At 43.2% G+C, this 20,317-nt stretch overlaps 1 protein-coding gene across 1 annotated transcript in view; it reads right to left on the bottom strand.

The window, feature by feature from the left end:
* LOC144773339 (amine oxidase [flavin-containing] A-like) overlaps nt 1–20,317 on the bottom strand; it is an 898,284-nt gene that overhangs the window by 110,137 nt on the left and 767,830 nt on the right. The window contains exon 8 of the mRNA XM_078658305.1: nt 19,161–19,320. Coding sequence (XP_078514431.1) covers nt 19,161–19,320 — 160 coding nt within the window. The remainder of the gene's footprint in view (nt 1–19,160; nt 19,321–20,317) is intronic.

Below are 20,317 nucleotides of genomic sequence, written 5' to 3'. Positions count from 1 at the left end.
GCACCTGGTTACCACCTGATTTGAATCCATGGTAAATACCGACTCTTAAATACCGATTTTGGTGCAAATTCGGTATTTCAGAGCCTCCCTACATCTCAATCTTCAATTTTAACTATTCTTAATTACCGATTCGATATTTTACCGATCGGTAAGTTTACCGATCGGTAATTTTTCCAATTCGGTATTTTACCGATCGGTAAGTTTACCGATTCGGTAAATTTACCGATTCGGCCAATTTTCTATCACCTACATACCGATCGCTCAATACCGATCGGTAACGGCCGAAAATCGGTATTTTCGGCCGTTACCGACCGGTAAAAGCCTACCTACATCTGGCCCTTAGACTGTTAGTGATTAAGACATTAATAAGACCTTAAAAAGATAGTTATCATTATATATATGCTAGAATGACCACTCACCTGCCTTTGATAAAGTTAACTAGAGCAAATTGTTGGGTATGATCACAAATTGGGGCATTAATCAAACCTTGTCTTTTTTTTCTTGCATTGCACCATATCATATGGCGGGAAATAAAGCTTGCAGGTGTTGAAATGTAAATGTTATGCATTTGCTAGTGTATTGCTCTATGTAAAGTTAGTATTTCTGGCACCATTTAAAGTTAATCCACCATTTTGAGCCATGACCAAAACTAATTTCTGTCTCTCTCTCAGGTCTGCCTCCACGAAAGCAGCTGATATATATATATATATATATATATATATATATATATATATATATATATATATATATATATATATATATATATATATATATATACATATATATATATATATATATATATTTGTATTTCTCCAAGGTTGAGCTTTGCTGTGCTAATGAAAAGACTGTTTTTGTCATCGTTCACTTTTCTCACTAGATAGGCCTGCTCCAACCCATGTAGCGGCAGGGTGCAGGCAGAGTAACATTGATGCTGAGATAAAATGTACCCGGTCCTGGGATTGCAACTCATCTTTCTGTATCTCTAATTGTTCAATAGCTAACAACTGGAAATTTACAGTCTTGACGTGTCTTTAGTGGTTCTGAAAATGTACATTACATGTTACCCTGTTGGTAGAAGTCAGTCCCTCTACAGCAATCTAAGGTCGCAGGTCAGACCGTACTCCACTCGAGTGTACTTTCAATAAATACCTTTGGTTTGCACAAAAAAAAAAAAGCTCTATAAAAGTCCTCGAAATAGTCAACATACTGTTAAACCAACAAACCATATCGGAAGGCATGGCGCTCAGTGAGAGCAGGGTAGAAAAATAAAACAAAAATTATGTTTTCGAATTCCGATTGGCTTGTTTGTTTAAAAGGCCAAATTGTTCCCATCACACGGAGAGCCAAATGTTTGTGTCTTGTGTGGGAGACGCAACATCACTGTCGCTTGCATTCGCAGACGACAGTCCCTTTAACTCCTCTTGTATCAGGTCAAAGAAGCAAAGGTGATCATCTTCAGTTCCTGCAGCAGCCGCTTAGGAAACGCTTGAAGCCTGTGTGCTTGTTGTAGAGCCAGTGTCTGTTACGACAGGAGCTGAAGCATCCAATTGAGGCTCTAAGAATACTGTCATCAACATTGGAATACGTTGAGAAAACTAATACATGGGCCTTTAAGAGGTCCAGTAGTACATCAACGTCCAGTGGCGCAACTGATGGAAGGGTCAGGCATATGTCCAACAAGCACTCATATCTGCAGAATAGAAAGCAAATCACAGGCAAGATACATTTGACCTAGACTGATCTGAGTGAAAGGAACCAATGCTCACTCAGCTCCAGAAGCTGAGGTGCACCCAGATGGATGGAGTACCATGCGTTCACAGCAACGTCACACCGGAAGTGCTTTTTCCATCTCTTTGGAAACTGGGCCGTCCATTGTGTAGCAGGAAAATTAAAACCAGGTTACCCACTAGAAGTAGTAGGACCAGCGGAAGCCCTCCAAAAATGCTTCCCAATACGGAGTGTATAAATGATGGAATAACTCAGAAGACCTATGTTCTTATATAGGTGCACTATCCCACTAGCATCAGACATGCTAAAGGATATGATGTATCATTTTTCTGAAATGGAGCCAGAAGTGTGTTCTGACTTGCGCCTGTATCTCAGCTGAAGACCTTGCAACCTGGAGATCAAAAGTCTCTCAGGCTGAGATTGAGGCCACATCCTTCTGTAACAGCATGGCTTTCAGTCTGCTCAGAGAATCAAACAATCACATCAGCTGGGGATCCTTTCAAGTGACACAAGAGGTTTGCAACTGAAGAATTACAGGTTCAGCGAAGCAAAATATCCTGACAAATTAGAGAACCAATTAAAGAACTCTAACAGTCTGAACTGCTGAAAAATACTTCTGTGTTCTCATTCCTGCATCTAAATCTATACGGTAATTCCCAAGATTCATGTATCTGCTCCTCTCCCAATGCTTCATACCTGCCTACCTGGTGATACTGTAGACAGGACTGAGATTGGAATGCCGTCACGAGCAGCGTAACATGGCCATGGATTAACCATTCTGTAGAGGGTGACTCAGCCACGGTAAAAGGTCATTGGTCTAATTCTTTAATGTGTAGCATTCTATATTTTGCATCTCTTTATGCCATTGTTGTCTGTCTTTCTGTTAGACTCTATGAAGAAAACAGGGATGAACTGTTAATATACCGCCATGGCATGTGACCAGAACACAGTGACTGCCACATGGGAAACTTGCCTTGTGCAAGAAATGATTGCCATAGTGTTGGTAACAGTACATGGTGTCAAAATCAGATGTGTCATTATACAATTCATTACCTGAAAATGCAGCAGATTGTTCTAAAACCAGTACATCAGAGAAAGTACTGGTGGTGATAATGTTTCTTAAATACGTATTAAACAGGTGCAGTATTTTATTTTTTTAAAGTTCAGTTGGACCATATGCATCATACAAAACCCTGTCCCAAGCTATTCCTTCCGGAACTGGAACAGCTGTAATGTTCCCTAAGGTTGGTCTCTTTGTTCACGGTGTGATGATGCATGTCGTTTCAGGACTAAATTCACATTTTGTACTGTGGAGCATTCAGGGAGGTAGTGTCCATTTAGGAGCATGAAAAAGACTGTCACTGCACCTATCGAAAGGACTAGGAACAGTAGACCTATAGCAATACAGAGCTGTAGCCATGGAGAAACAAGGTAAATCTTTTTCAGCCAATGTGTAACGTTCTATCAGATTAATGTGGTGAACGCTGCCATAGAGCCTATCTGGAAGAAAGAACAAGAAAATAGCCTAATGCACACATTTTTTGGGTATCGCAGGAACTGTGGAATTGGTGGTCTTCAGACAATGAGTAAAGCGTAGTACGGAAGACTACAGTCCCCATGAGCCCATGAGCACTTGCACGGACCTCCAGGGAAGAAATGGCTACTTTTGGTTGATGGACTGGGCCAGGTGATATCCCCCATCTTCGGGTACGAAACCACGCAGATTATTCTCAGAAAATCAGGGCGCGGAAGACTGCCAACACTGTAAGGCTTCCCTCGGTGCAGTAAGGGTGTGGGTTTCACCATCAGGATCTTTGTTTTTGGAAACGCGAGGAGGCGAAAAATGTAATGAGTTCGGTTGATCTGGGGTTAACTCAAATCAAGTTAAGCCTCTGGCTTGGTATACACCCGTTACAACGCATCTTTTACTCCGCACTACCATTACAACGCGACTTTTACTCCGCATACCATTACAACGCATTGCGCTGGGGGGCGCTCTAGGATAGGGAATAAGTATAATTTACTATCCAACACCTTCCCTAGGGTCCACGGGGACTGGAGTTAGAATAGTAAATTATACTTACCACTATCCAGCGCCCCAAGGCGCTATGCGTTGTAACGGTATGCGGAGTAAAAGTCGCGTTGTAATGGTCTGCGGAGTAATAGTATGCGTTATAACGTCATACATCCCTCTGGCTTACGGCAGTGAATTTGAGATGTGTTCTAGGCCAAGTTTCTCTGTTCCTTGAATGAATAATGTAAAGAGGAAAAGATTGCTTAAGCGTTACTGAAGTTGATGAATTCCATAAGCTGGTTTCATTTATGTTCAAACATTCTTGCCTATGATGTTTACGCAGGTTTTCCTGCCGAATCATTGTTCCTTATTGTTTCATTACTTTGCATTTGGAGTTAAGCATACAAAGGCTATAGGCCTTACTGACAAAAGAGGATAAAAGCAAAAACAATTAATTATCTTGCACGGTGGCTATAGGAACCCATTATGATGACAAAAAAAAGACTTCCTAACTCAGAAGCTCATAAATAATATTATGTTTATTTACTTTTGCCATTAACAGGGGGATTGTGTTTTGGGAGAAAGAGTGCAAGAAGAATTCTCTATTTTTTCTCCAAAACCCTGTGATATCTTGGTTTATGTATTGCATGTACAACATTTCTAGAGGCTTGGAACAGATGCTATATTCTGTACTTTTAAAGGATTCTCTGATGGATACATCCAGCTATATTTTTTGTAACAGGTCTCCTTCCCCGTTTTTTCCTTCCTTTCCTTTCCTCACTTGATTTGATCAACATTCTGTGCTATTTTGGCAATACTGAATTACGACAATCAAGAGGTGGGCTTGTTTTGCATCACATTTATCCCAAAGTATTCCAGAGCTGACACAAAGGTAGAAATCAAGAATGTGTTGTTTGTGGGAAACAGGTGGTGGCGATAACTCGGGTTCATTTGGATACAGAGAGAAAGTATCAAAATCGATAAAGCAACAAGACGCAGTTCATATTCACAGAGATGTCAGTATTTGGGCGAATTGAGGTCTGTGTTTCGTTTGGATTTGGTTGCTGTTCAATTTCAACAGGCAAGAGTTCCATTCCATTGTTGGTAACTCCTCCACATCGTAGAGTAGAATCTTCAAACGTTATCAATCTCTCTGTCTGAACTTTCTCTATGGGAGCGAGAGGAGATCGACAGGTAGCCCAGGAACCCATGCGGCCTACTATTCAGTATTGGCCACATAGTGTGGTTTGATCAGATCAATGGAGACAAATCTCTTTTCTTTCTTGCCGGCAAAAGGGGGAAAAAGTACTGCTCTTGTTCCTTTGACTGCCAAGACGGGTACAGACACTTTGTAGGATGGCCCAAATTGTCTTTTGTCCATAATGTTTTCTCTGACCAGGTCCCTAATCTTCAGGACCTAGGCAGGTCTTGCAGAAACAGTTTTCACCTTCCCAGTGGTGGTGCGTTGTACTTGGATGTTGCTTTGTAATGCCCAAAATTAATTGAGTCCCTGTAAAACAGCCAAGCGATCATTGATGTTAAATGGTTTTCGATCCGCCACTGCGCTGCCACAATCAAGGATGGGTACCACATTCTAGTCTCAAACAGACCTTCATATGGAGTACGGCCCCCTAGGGATCTTCTTTGCATGCTATTAAGTGCCCTCTGGACCCCATATGGGTGAATGTCCCAACTGCCACCGACCCTAATACCCTTGCTTTTAAGGATTGCTTTAAGTCCCGGTTTTTCCTCTCCACAATCAAACTTACATTAGGATTGTTACAGAGAGGAGTACCGCAAGACCACAGCCAAACTTCTCATGGCTTCTTTGTAAGCCTGTGAGCTAAATGCAGGGCCACCCACAGGAATCTAGAGCATGAATCCACTGCCAACATGATGTATCTGTAAGCCCCAGCAGATTTTAAGGGGCCACAGTGGTCCAAATATACAAAAGCGAGAGGTCTGTCTGATCTCAGTAGTGGTGTTTGTGTTGGACGTGCCACACAGGAACCCTTCATCTGCTGGCAGATGTCGCACTTAATGACAAAGGCTTTGGTCTGTTTGGTAAGAACTGGCCACCAATAACGTTGTTTCAGTAGTGAAACCGTTGCAGTAATACCTGCGTGTGCTGATCCCAGACCCTCGTGTGCAGCTATAAGTGAACCTAATCTGTGCACCATGTTTGGTATTACTCCATCCCCCACTCCTGGAAGTTGATCATATGAAATATTTTATGCATCTAACTTGTAGGAGTACTTGAGTGGAAAACCTTTTGGCAAGGCTGAGCTGTTGTAGCTCGTAGCGTTTACAGCTAATATTATCTGCCCATCTATCCTCATAATAAAACGAGTGATTTCAGCAAAAGCAGCAGTCCTCACTGTTGCCTTTGCGGCGTCATCAGCCAGTGAATTCCCTTCAACGTGCATGCCAACATGCTGACGACTCAATGTTGAATTACATGAGCCCATGGCAAGCCTTTCTTCAGATCTGCCACTTGTTCCCAAAGCAACTTGTACTTTATTGTGCAACCTTTAGAATCCCTAAACCAATTCTTGCCCCAATAGTGAAGATGTTCATTGTAAGACTGGACCCAGTAAAATAAATTGCACACAAGGAGTAATTCCTGATCGTGTTTTTAGTGCCAGTATCAGGGCTTTTAGTTCTGCCAGCTGTGCCGTGCAATCTGCTAGAGACTGCATCTGCGTCTTGCTAGAATGGAACTTACCATCCAGCATACGTCCCTTCACAATCACACATGCTTTGCTGTATTGCTGTTTACTTCCTACGGCCAGCTCGGCAGATCCGTCAGTGTTAATTATGTATACATACTGATCTAGGGGATTTATTTCATTTGGGAGAGGATATTCTTGGTCGTACTCCAGGAATGCTTGTGTTTTTAATGTAGAATCAAATTTGTAGTCTTCATCTATTGCAGTGAGAGAATTAGCCCATTGTATTAATTGTGGATGCAGTGCTTTTGCATTTGGAATGCTTGCTTTTGTAACAGACTCTAAGGTTGGTACTGGAGTCACGACAATTATTTGTTTCCTCTGAGCTAGTGCTCTTTGTCTCACTACAGCAGTCTGTACTGCAGTCAGTATTTTTCCTGTGGATGCAAAACGCATTTCAGCGTTTGTGTACCAATGAGATTTGTATGCAATGGGTACTATTTCGCTTTCATTGAAAGTTAGGTAAGTGTTTCCTGTTTGATCGCTATTACACGGATCACCAAGTTCGCAGTGTTCACACGTATGTATAACTGTTTAGAAGCTATGATGTCAACTTGTAAGGAAAGGAGAATTTCTGCATGCTCCTGTGTCCAAAGTCATACTGAAAAATCAGGTCCAATTAAGTAATAAAAAGGTTTTACTTTTTCTGCGTAATCCAAAATGTATGTTCTGCCAAAATGTAGGAATGCTAAAATAGATTGTAAGTTTTTCAGAGTCTTTTGAGGTTGGAGCAGCACACATTTTTCTAAAAAAATTAGCTGCCAGGATTTTTCGTTCACTTGAGAGTTCATATCCTAAAAATAGGACATTGAAGTTGGCAATTTTTGATTTATTAAAGTTAAATTTGTAGCCCTCAGCGGTGAACCCCAGAATTATGTTGCTCACCCTGTGTAAGTGATACAATAGTTCATCGTCTATCAGATAAATATCATCTACATACGACAATGCCTTCTCATCACATTTTTTAAGTAACTCTGAAACACTTGCTGAGATCAACCCAGGGCTATTTTTATACCCTTGGGGCAGTCTAGAGCAATTGGCGGTCAGAGCCAAGGGCTGAAAATTCTATCGAATATCTGCTTTTACGCGCTATATTTTGGCAAAAGAATACATTTGAGATATCTAGTGTCATTTTTTATTTCTTCAGCACAATGTTTTTCATTAATGTGCACTGTGTGCATTTTGTACAGCGAAATTTTGTGGGTGCATGAGTCCAAATGCCTGTAGTCTAAAACTAGACCGCATGAATTGCCGGGTTTCATTACAGGAAACAAAGGATTATTCATGGATGAAGTGCAATTCTCAATCATACCTTGGTTTTCAAGTTGATCTAAGATATCCCTGACTTGTTCTTTTGCGTCATATTTTATTAGGTACTCACTCTGTGGTCTAGGAGTAGATTTGACTGGGATTTAATGGAGAAATAACTCAGTAACCCACCCTACATGACTGTGGTATAGTGCTGGAGCTAGTGCTACCGCCCACTCCTGCACATATGTGTGTTTTAGTGATTCTGAAACGAGGTTGAAGAAAGCCAGTAAATTTACCTCTTCCCTCTTTCGGCAATCCATGACTAACTCAGGTGGCCAATGTCTTTCAGCCAAAAGGATATCATATCTTAAAGTCAGGTTCTTCTAAAAGAAATGTTTTACTTTTTTGGGTATGTCCCCCTCCATTTGGAAAGTAATTTCATATATCTGATGTGGGGCACTCACATTCAACGCTGCTGTCACCAGAAATGCCATCAGGTTCAGCAAGCTATTGTTGCTTCTGCATTGCTGTAAAGCATCGTCAGAGGCCATTCCCCATTCAGTAATTGTAAATGTAAATGTAAATGTAAATTGTTTGATAATGTAGTCTGAAGTACGATGTGTGTCTCTTAGCTTGACTCGCTCTTCTGATCTGCATTCTGACCGTCCTTCCCTCAGGCGTTGGCTAACATAATTGTGGATACCTGGGCAAAATTGCCTATCAATTTCATCCCTAAGTCCATGGCAGGTTCTACCCGTACTCATTCGGTATTTGTTTTAATACCTCTGGTATAACTGCTATTGAGGGGGTACCATGAGTTCTGGTGTAAACGGCAGTGAAAACTGTACCTCAAGTGGTACAATCCTCTATTGGGGAGCAATCCCCATTGGCAAGCAAATTGTCAATATTCTGTGTTTTTCTTGCGGGCCTGTTTGTGGATAAACTGCCTCAAGCTGTGCTATTTTCTGTGCTATCCAGAATGGCATTTGCTCATGTTTAGTGGTCATTCTCCCATAAGTGCATTCAGTGTTTGTAGGGGGATTTTTGTTGCGGTCCCTTGTAGTTGACAAGCTTGAGTGACCCTTGTAGATTGAATTGTAAGTGTTTGCATTACAAACGGTGTAAGATTTCTGTATAACATTATTATTTCTTTGTAAATTGGACATAAGTCTTCTACTGGCAATGTATCAATCTCTGGATGCGGTGTGTAAGCAGCTAGAACCTGCCAATTCGCTCCGTCTCTGCTGAGCAGACCGAGTCTCACTTTTATCTGTGGTATGGGGAGGGCACCTTTGAATGAATTTATACGCTCTTGGTAAGTTATCTGGGCTTCTATGTCCTCGTGTTCAGTGTATTCATCTGGTATTTCATCTGGAATGTAACTGTGAAAAATATGTGTGTGTGTATCTGCAGGTGGGAATTTAACCCAATAATAAAATACCTCTGTCCTGTGAGAATGAATGAATGAATGGATTTATTTGTAAAGTGTGACATTCAATCCTAGGAGCATCTTGGCGCTATGCCTCGTGTGTCTCAATAACAAAGGTAACGGATCCACCTATCGCTGAGAGACCATAATTTTTTTATTTTATAATAAGTGCATTTCTTATGCAATTTTCTGAAACGTTTAGAGCACCTACCTGCTCAGCTTCGGCCCCACTAGCACCAGTAGCACCTCTAGCACCACTCGTACCAGCGTCTGCGGTTTGAGACATTATAGGAGGACATTTTTTTGAGAAAGAGATAAGGTGTTGCACAATATGGGGAACTATAACCCTTCAAGATTGAACAAACCTACAGCCCGTACATAGGATATACCTACTCAGCTGTGGCAGATTTTCCCTTACCACTCCAGGTGTCTCTGGGTATATGTGAGTAGGGGTCTCTGAGAAAGCACAACTGAACTACTCAGATTTGACTGTCAAATAAGAACCAACCCTCTGCTGCCAGCACCATATCGTGTGGTTCCTAAAAAGGGATAGGGGTCCAGACTGATTCCATACACCCATAAAGAATATGTTAGCCTTTAGACCAGCTAGCTCACAGTGCCACCATAAGCCCCCTAACCTTACCAAGGAGCAAATAGTTTCTCGCATCCATCGAACATGACAACCCTTGATCCTTCAGGGAATGTGGACTCGGTACAGTACTTTTCACTCAGTCACTCGTGCTCACTTGGTCTCAGAGAGATACACAGAACAAACATTGGGGATGTTTTCAATAGGCATATATAAGATTACAAGTTCCAACAAAGTAAATAAAAGTTAGTAGTCTACCATGGTATTAAAACAGTAAATATATGCAGGCATATCGATACATGGTATCAGTTTGAGCATACTCCTAAGGTGCATACCCTATCTAAGTGTACCTAGCATGTATGTGGGTGTAAAGCCAAGAATCCCTTAGGAAAGAGCCAACCCCTATTACCTAATGGGAGAGAACGAAGGACCCCATCTTGGCCTCGAGTTGGACACCCTGCAAGGGATTTCAGACCACTGCATGCTGGAGTTTCTGCATGCAGGGAGTTCAGAGTCTCGTGTCGGCATGGAAGCTTCTCCTCTGGTTGCCCAGGAAAGATGTGGTTATTTTATACCCGAAGGGTACCCTCAGGGGTTCTACCTATATGGGTAATGGTACTGTCGTTCAAGGATAATGATAGCGGTGACTTTTGTACAGAGTAATTACACAGAAGATGGTAATCCTGCAGTGCATGTCCTAGGCAGGGGATTCAGATATGATACTAAGACTCCTCATGCATAATAAGTAAGGCTAGTCTTCGAAGACAACCACACAACATTTATTCACCGCATAAATTGGTAAACGGTCAGTGCCAGAGTCTTTATGTAGAGCAAGGTAGGACAAATGAAGGTAAATGATTGTGAAGCTATCTAGGCCGATATTGGGGTAAATTGCGGCTCGTAACAATATGGGTGCTTTTGCCAGCTTGGAATGCTTCCTCTATTCTTTCTTATTGTTTTTCTTTTTGAAGCACAACTAGAGGTTTTACAAACTCATGTGTTTTTGGCAAACATTTATGAAATTTCATTAAAAAATTTAATAATTTATAATTATTTGGCGAAATGTGATTTGTGGATATCTCACATGACTTTTTGCATGAGGGCACACACTTATGAAACAATTCTTACGAAATAGCAGCAGGAGACTGGTTTCAAGTAGAAAATCTGGCTTTGTGAGATAATGTCAGCACAAATAAGCATTCCCTGTGCCAAAAATTATGTGAAAAAAAATAAGAACAAATAATAAAGAAAGTACACAAGCTTCACACGCGTAGTTAAACTCTTAGCCAATTTTGAACAAGACTATGGGGCCGATTAGGATGGGGCAGCGGCGGTCCCTCCGTGCAAATTAGGATGTGACCGCCACCCTGGCGGTCACATCCTGGATATTTAACATTGCGGCGGGTGCTGCTTCAAGCAGCACCCGCCGCAATGTTAAAAGTGCATGTTTAACATTTACATGCACAAAGCGGCAGGCACCGCGCGGTGCATGTAAATACTGGGGGGTACCATAGGTACCCCCTATGTGCACCCCCCACCTGCCTACACCCTGGGGGCCCGCAACGGGCCCCCAAAATCAAAAGTACACATGCTTTTCCATGGCGGAAAAACCGCCGCGGAAAAGCATGTTTACAAATGCTTCCTAATTTGGCTGACGTGTCTGATAGACACTGCCAGCCAAATGAGAGCTTTTCCGTCGCGGTTGTAATCCGACCGCGACGGAAAAGCTGCGGACAGAAACCAAGACCCACCAGCCATCGTAATGCGGCGGTGGGTCTTTGGTGACTCCGCAGAGGATTTTCCGCCTCCTCCGGGTCGGAGGTGGCTTCCGCCGGCCCGGAGGAGGCGGAAAATCCTCCATCATAATGAGGCCCTTAGTGCAGTGTGAGCTACAAAGAAACGAGTGACAAGCGGAGCAGGGAGGCCGGCTCTCCTTATAGTGATGGTTAATTAAAATATACCACCTATTGAAGACGATATAGGAACACAGCGCGACTATCAGGATATCCAGTCACGTGTGCAACTAAGGCCCAAACTTTTATTATTGGCCATGAATTGAAAAGCAACAGACTTCAGTGGCTCCCTTGTCCTCAAAGTGAATATATACAACTTGAAATTTTAAGCTCACCGTATCCAGATGGTGTAACCAGATTAACTCAAAGTATTAGAAGCACCTGAATCTTAAGAAGAAGGAATGGTCAGAACATGATAAGAGCCTCCAAGTGAATTCAGAGGTTAAGACAATTCCAGTCTCTAATAAGAATTTGTCCTGATGAAGGTGTTAATAGAAATACCGAAACGCTGCGTCGACAACTTGTATTTTATTGTTTCCTATGTGCATTGACACATTTTGACAATTTGTATTTTATTGTTTCCTAAGTGTATTGGTACATTTTTAATTTTATTGTATGGCACTTTTTCTTGTGCAAAATATTGTATTATATGAAATAAACTGTGCAAATTTTTTTTAATTATTGACTTGATCTTAGTTATTTTTTTATAAATTTGTGATTATGTTAATGTGGTACTAATGGGTTCTTGAGTGATCAGTGGATGCACAAAAAATTCTCTTTTCTTCCTGGAATTATAGGGACTTGTTCTGTTATTCATTTATTTCTCCTTGTCCCCAATTGGACTTGTAAGGAGTCCTTCTTGTTTTTTTGATAATGATCTTACACATAGCATATGCTGGTAAACGGGGATGTTCCTGTCATTCAAGCACCTTTTGTATAAACAAAACATACTTTAACTTCCTCCCATAATCTCATCAAAGCAATAAATAGAGGAGGAGGAGATAATGCAGCCATACGGCTAGAGCGGTCGACCTGGAAGCTGGGGAACCGGGTTCGAGTCTCAATATCCTGTGATTCTGGGCACATCACTTCATCTCCCGGTGCCTAACAAAAATGAATGTGTCTTTGTGTAACCAAACTGGTGCTCATGTAAAGCGCTCCGATACCCAATATCTTCGGCTTCAGTTCGCACTATATAAAACTCTATAAAAAAGCACACACAAATCAAGCATATATTGCTTTGAAAACACACATGCATTTTACACAAGCATTGGCAGAGGCAATCAGTCTGGCTACCCGCATTTTGGCTTTGACGATGATTGTTTTGCCATGTTTTTTTATTTTAAAAAATTGTGGAAACTGGCAAGCTCCTGCTAACATTAAAACACACATTGAGGAAAAATAAAAACATGTTTTGGTCTAAAACAAAGTACACATTGCTATTGTAGTACTTGGCTGTTTGTAACAGGCTAGACTGTAGTTGCTCACAGTGAAGTTATCCATCAGCTAATGCGGGCTGCCCCATTGCCCCATGCCATAATGCTGTAGTGGAAAGAAAAAAAATGTGAATGACACAAGAAAACGACCAATGGATGAAGAGGGTTGACCGAAAGTGCCTGTATTAAGTAAGAATTTTATAGATATAATTTTACTAAAATCAAAAGGTCTTGGTACGCCAGATCTAAAAGGGAACGTTTAGTTTTACATAGGTAGAAGAAAGCAAAAGCATGTGAATGACAAGTCTGTACTACATTGTCGCAAGCATTGAAAATAGGCTGAGTATTTATGTGGCTATTGCTTTTACAGTCGAAGGTTATACCTAGATTAGCATTAGAGCGATAGAATGGACACACGTGCTTTAGTGCTGTTCATGCACTTAAATAAGTGTACTCTAAAATGTTTCCTGACTGCTTCAAAATATTGTAATACACATGTCAATAAAATTAGTTTCATTTGATTACTGCTGCTGCGGTGAAGGGAGCTCTACGGGGGCCTGTAGCGGCAGGGTGAAGCCCCGCCCCTGCTACTCGCTGCATTGGAGGTTTAGGAGTCCGCTAGGGGCCGCTTCTCCTCTTTTAGCAGCACTGGGAAGCTGCATTTCTCAGGACTTGGGCCCCTTACTCTAGCTGGCCTACAGCGCTCGAACTGCGTTTAATGGGGGCAGTTTTGAGGGGCACCCCCTCTCTCTTGTACTGGACTACACTGTGTCTAGATGAAGGTCACAACAATGTAGGAGTGCAGGTGAATATAAACCCCACTCACCTCACCTTAGGTAGATCCGCTGAATGATCGAATGGTGGCCAGACTCATTATTTATTTTTATGCCAATGTCCTTAGAATCATGAACACCCCCACCCCCTTCTATTACTGGTACTTTTATTTTCATGACTCCCTCCTGCCCAGTGGGTATAGGCTCAGATGCTGGGGCTTGGGGTACTGACAGCTCTCAAAGGCCACCTGCTTTGCCCCAAGCTTCGCTGCACCAGCATGCTCTCTTTACTGAGCCTGCCACTCTTGCATGATGTGGCACACACATATGACCCGAGAGGATTCTCCTGCGCCCCCCTTGGAGATGGGGGATGCGCCCAGCTCTTCTGCCTCCTCTGCAGCTCTCGGACCGGCTCCTGTATCTGGTCATAAACTTGGCACTAACCAAGCTGTGATAGGCTCTACAAGTGAGGCCCTGGAACACAAAATGGACTCCTTGGTTGTGGATTTTGGCCTGCTGAGGGATTACAGAAAATGGCTAATAGAGTACACAATGTAGAAACTGCTGCTTCGGAACAGATGCCTACCACAAAGGAACATATGAAATGAAATGAAAATGGGATTTATAAAGCGCATGGCAGCCCGTGAGCATTCCAGCGCTAGTAACAGAGATAGTAGAGGAGAGGTGGAAATTAGGGAAAAAGCCAAGTTTTCAGCAGCTTTCGGAAGGTGAGATGGTTAGGTTCGGAGCGCAAAGTGAGGGGAAGCAGGTTCCACATCTTGGAGGCGTTATAGGAGAAAAGACGCCCCCCTGTCCGGGCCTTTTTGATCTTAGGTATGTGAGCAAGATGTAAGTGTGCTGAACGAAGGTTTCTGGATACTTCATGGCGTCTAATCAGATTTTTTAAGATCTGAGGACTCTTTCCATCGAGAATTTTGTGAGTCGTGCAGAGGGATTTGAAATATACGCGCTCCTGAATGGGCAGCCAGTGGAGCAGTTTAAGGGCCGGTTTTGCCGAGCTTCTACTGTTAATGCCGGTTAAAAGTCGGGCTGCAAGTTTTTGTACCACCTGAAGTTTGGCGAGGACTTTCTTAGGGGCACAAAGGTACAGAGCGTTACCGTAATCCAGTCTAGATAACAAAAGGCTCTGGATCAGGATCTTCCTAGAGTCTTGGGGGAGCACGGGAAGAATTTTGCGGGTAGACCTAAGGATGCCGTAGCAGACCCCCGCTGACTTCCTGGCTTGGGTAGTAAACGTGAGATCCTGGTCGAGCCACATGCCCAGGCTCTTAATGGATTGTTTTGGAGACGGGGCAGGCCCCATGCAAGGAGGCCACAAGGTCTTTGGAATGAAGTGAGACTGATTGCCCAATACTAAAACCTCAGTTTTATCACTGTTAAGTTTAAGATGGGAACAATCCATCCAGTGTGAGATGTCTTGGAGGCAGGAGTAAAGATTATCCGGGGATGATTGATCTGGCTGAGAGAGACCACAAACTGGGTATCGTCAGCGTAAGTCACAAGTTTAACCCTGTGGGGGTAACTATTCTCTCCAGGGGGGACATATAAGCATTGAAAAGGGTGGGGCTCAGGGATGAGCCCTGAGGAACCCCACAGTGTACAGGGGTGAGACGGGATTTAGAGGTTCCCTCCAAAATATGGAAGGAACGGTTGTGAAGAAAAGAATTCAGCCAAGTCAGTGCGGACCCCGAGATTCCCAGTTCCCTGAGCCAGTGGGTCAAAGTAATATAGTTCACTGTGTCGAAGGCTGCTCTCAGATCCAGGAGGATCACTGCCACTGATCCCCCTGAATCGAGGATCCTTCTAGCCTCCTCCACAACCGCAATCATGGCTGTTTCAGTGCCCTGACCCGGGCAAAAACGCGTCTGGCATGGATACAGGAGCCCATTAGTTTCCAAATAGGCTGAGAGCTGCTGGTTGACAAATTTTTCAGCTATTTTGCTGACTATGGGCAGTAAAGAAATCGGTCGATAGTTACCCAATTCAGCCGGGTCAAGGTGAGGTTTTTTAGGGGTTTTACTATGGCCCTTTTCCAGCCGTGAGGCACAATGCCTTGTAGTAGAGAGGTATTAATGAGTTGGACCAACGGGGGCAGGATAGTAGAGGCAACTCATTTCAAAATATTGGGTGGAGCTGGGTCAAGTGGAGTACCACTTTTAATGGAGAGAAAGATGGGGAGAAGAGTATCCTCTGTGATAGGGAAGAAGGAATTTAGGCACGGACTGTGTTGTTGCTGAGTACTGAGAAGGGATTCTGAAGGGATTTCTCCTGTGAGGGAAGGGATGGATTTTAGAATGGTTTAAATTTTCGCATTGAAGAATTCTGCGAACTCATTATAACGGTCACCAGTGGGGTCTGCAGGAGGGGGAGGCTGTGGGACTTTTAGAAGCTTATTTACTATACGGAAAATTTCCTTTGAGGAACAGGAGGCGGTTCTGATTTTTTCCTCAAAGAAAGCAGCTTGTGTTGTTTTAAGGGCCTTTTTATAGACTAAAATAGATTGACTATATTCTTTCTTTTTTTGGGGGGCAAATTCTTTCCTCCAGGCTCTTTCGTTTTTTTTGCAGAGTTTGTTTAGCATGCGGAGGTCATTATTGAACCAGGGTGACTTGGGCTTCCTACCAGAGGTATGGACCGGTGTCTTAGGGAGGATTATATCGAGAGAATCCTCAATCCAAGCAGAAAACTTAATGTCCGCTATATGGATAAGGGGATCATGAGGTGGAAGGGAGCTTTCAAGAAGTTGCGTCCAGTCTTCTATGGCCAATTTGGACCAGCAACGTTCCAGGGCTTTGGGAGACGATTTAGACCGGTAGGACATCGGAATATGCCAGCAGAAAGCAATTAAGGCGTGATCAGTCCAAGGAAGGGGGACAGGGTTTTGTACCTTCAGATCCGGGATATTAGAAAAAAGAGGGTCGAGAAGATGGCCCTTGATATGGGTACGTTGATCGTTGAGCAGGTGGAGTTGGTATTCTGCAAGGTCAAGTTGCAACTCAGATGCCCCTTTAGCACCTGGGTTGTCGAAATGAAGGTTTAGGTCACCTAAGATGGTAAAGTTCGGGAAAGTACTAGCCAGGGCGAATGATGCTTCTAGAAGGGAGCTGCAAAATAGCCCTAAAGGGCCCGGAGGACGGTAGACAAGAAGCCCTGATAAGGATTTCAGAGGGGAGATTTGAATGAGGAACAGGATGTTTTTGCAGTCTGCGACCGGACTGTCAGGAAGTCGACAGGACAGCTGCTCTTTGTGTATTATAGCGATTCCTCCTCCCTCCCCTGAAGGTCTATCTAGTCGTTGAATCAGGAAGCCAGGAGGCAAGGCTTGTCCAATGTCATAGTTGGAATCCGGTGAGAGCCAAGTTTCCGTGAGGAACAGGACCTCCAGGTGACCATCTTGGAGTAGCATGTAGATTTTGGGGGCATGTTTGGGCAAGGAGCGACAATTAAGCAAGGCCATATTGAGTGGAACTACTGGGGGAGGATAGGGGTCATGTCCCATAAATTGGAGAGGGCAGCTGGGGCAACGAGTAGGGGGTCCATCATACTAATAGGGTAAGCGCAGATCGAATGAGGAGGCTGCCTATGAAGCATTAGAAAATACCTAGAGTAAAAGAGAGGTTGAGAAGTGTTGGTGGGGATAATGCAGGGCCCTGGGCCCGGTCAGGCGCGGACGGGCGCAGACGGGCTTACCTTTGGCGCGCCTCCACCGCGCCCGTTGCGCTCGTCCGCTGCGCCTACAGGTGACGTGGTTCATTTTAAGGGTGAGGCAAGCGTCAGGCGCAACACTAGCATGCCGACCTCACTCACCCAAGATGGCGACCGTGGGAGAGCACCCACGAGAGGGATCACGCGTCCAGGTAAGCCCAAAATCGGCTGCCTGGGAGTACTTGACCCACGGGGGGAGCGAGTGGGGTAAGTAGGGCTGGAGCAGATAATTTAGGAACAAATTATACACGAAGCATAAAAAGCGCTTCTGCTCTAGACAAGCGTTTCTCAAAAGTATTTTAAAACAGTAAATTCACCCAACCATAAGTTAATACCCTCTAGTTCCCGGCTTCCGCCTCAGGAACAACTACCTCTATCAGGGGGTGCTCAGAATCCAGGTCCTTTTGAAGGGCGAGGCAAGCATCAGGCGCAACACTAGCACGCCGACCTCACTCACCCAAGATGGCGACCGTGGGAGAGAGCCCACGAGAGGGAACACACATCCAGGTAAGCCCAAAATCGGCTACCTGGGAGTACTTGACCCACGGGGGGAGCGAGTGGGGTACGTAGGGCTGGAGCAGATAATTTAGGAACAAATTACACACGGAGCATAAAAAGCGCTTCTGCGCTAGACAAGCGTTTCTCAAAAGTATTTTAAAACAGTAAATTCACCCAACCATAAGTTAATACCGCCTCAGGAACAATGACCTACATAGGTCTGTGCTCTCTGCGATGGCTGAGCGGGTCAGGACATAGAGGTAAGAACTATGGTTGCTATTCTTGAGGATTGGTTGCAGGAGGTTCTGGACTTTGAGGGACTGTACAAATTCTTTGGCCTTGAAAGAGTGTATCGGATGCTGGCTCATACCCCTGCACCTGGTGCCACACTGTGCCCTGTGCTAGTTCGCATACTGCACTTCAGGGACCGTGACTATCTACTGCGACAAGCCCGCACTTCAGGCCCATTTTTGGTTTAGAATGCAAAGGTGTCCATCGTGCTTGACTATACAGCAACTGTACAGAAACTAAGGAATTCATTCACTAAGGTGAAAAAGCGCTTACATGACTTTTCCATCACTTATGCACTCTTGTTCCCCACCAACTTATGAGTACAGATTGATGGCAATTCCATTTTTTTGATAATCCTACTGTGACCTGGGACTGGATCATCACCTATAACCGTGGCTACCCCTCCATTGAGTGGCTATGAGACGCAAACAAACATGTTCACAGAGGTGCAGAGGTGCCCGGCCTACACAGCAGCAGGCCTGAGATGGCAGTGTTTGGGCACTGCCAGTGGCCGCTTCGCTGGTTTCCATTGTTGGACTTTTGGGGAGTGGAGCGTCCTCGGGTGAAGTAATCCCATACCCCTAAAAAGTAAGGCATGGAAAGATAGTTTTGTAGTCTCACAGAGAAAATATCAGAACCACCTTACACCCCATAAGATACAAATTTCCAGCTTTCAAAATGTGTTTGGATTTCAAACATGCTTAATTTTAACATTTTTTCCAGCAAACTGCCTTTGCAGCAATTTCATTTAGGAATTCCAGTAAGCTACACATTTGGCAAAAATACCCTGACGTCTAGTAAACATTTGCGCAGATATATTGCATGTAAGCAATATTTCTATCACATTGTTTCCTATTAAAGTAATCCAAAATCATGAGATTTATTTTTACGAAATGTACATACCCATCTTCCTCCAAAAGGCTTCCCTATAGTACACAAAGCATTTAATGACAGAGCCCATGGGCAGGCGTTGGATTAATTGGTTTCTCAAAGCTGGCAATTCTGGGTTAAAATGGATCTTTATAGTAAGCACTGGTGGAATAGCACTAATGATGTACTTGCCCTGAAAAGAAATACATAGATCTTACTGTACAACCTTTCAACCAGAGTATGCATATGCATTTAAGTAAGCTAAACATTTTCAGTGAATATTGTTGTAAGCTGAAGAAAATTATCCAAACAGTAACCTATTAGTGGAGGAAAATGCAGTATTGTGAAAACTGAAATCATACAGGAGAATCAATTACATGTGGTATGGCAAATCACATCTACCATCCACTCATTTAAGTACATTCTGATAACTTCTAATAAATCAACACAAAAGAAAAGAAAAAGAGAAAGGGGTAAACCGTGCTGCTCCAAAGAAATTCATTAAATGTTGCTAAAAAGATCAGATTTCAGGCCTAGTGACCATAACTCCTCATTAAAAATGACCATCAGTTTCTGGGTAGGTGAAGATTATTCTTGATTTGGAACATGGCCCGCTTAGTATTGCTAAAACTGAATAAGCAAGATGTGGAATTCCATCCACTTAAGATCAATATCTTCTATCTTTTATGATTTTGTGGAACCATCTACTCAATTGCTTTAGAATGGCTGTCAGATATCGACTGTCTCCAAATCTGTATGATAAATATTAAAGAGGGATTTTGACAGTGGTAGTAATTTCTTTCCAGAGTCGAATGCTTTAAGGCACTACCATATCATGTGAGAAAAGGTGCCACTGTAGCTTTGACATTTCCAACATAGGCCACTTTTTGTCGTGGTCATTTTCACCACCCTAAATGGGCTTTGTATATTTCTTTGAGAATCAATCTTTGTGTAGATATAGTTCTCCAGTCCAGAGATGCTATTTTAAGAATGTTATAGTAGGTTGTTCATGCATTTTCATTAATTGACTCATTACATATGATCACACATAGCACAGGCAGTGTTGCCGTTGGGCTTCATGCTTCACACTTCTGAATTTCCTCCAAGTATATTTGTTGATATTCCCTCCACTGCTTCACATTGCTATACTAACAGCCACTCTTAGTTGTTTCTATTCCCCGTAAGTAATC

The sequence above is a fragment of the Lissotriton helveticus genome, chromosome 8 (assembly GCF_964261635.1).
Source record: "Lissotriton helveticus chromosome 8, aLisHel1.1, whole genome shotgun sequence".
Lineage (NCBI taxonomy): Eukaryota > Metazoa > Chordata > Amphibia > Caudata > Salamandridae > Lissotriton > Lissotriton helveticus.
Note: the sequence above shows the minus strand (reverse complement) of the source record. Positions and strands in the feature narration are given on the sequence as shown.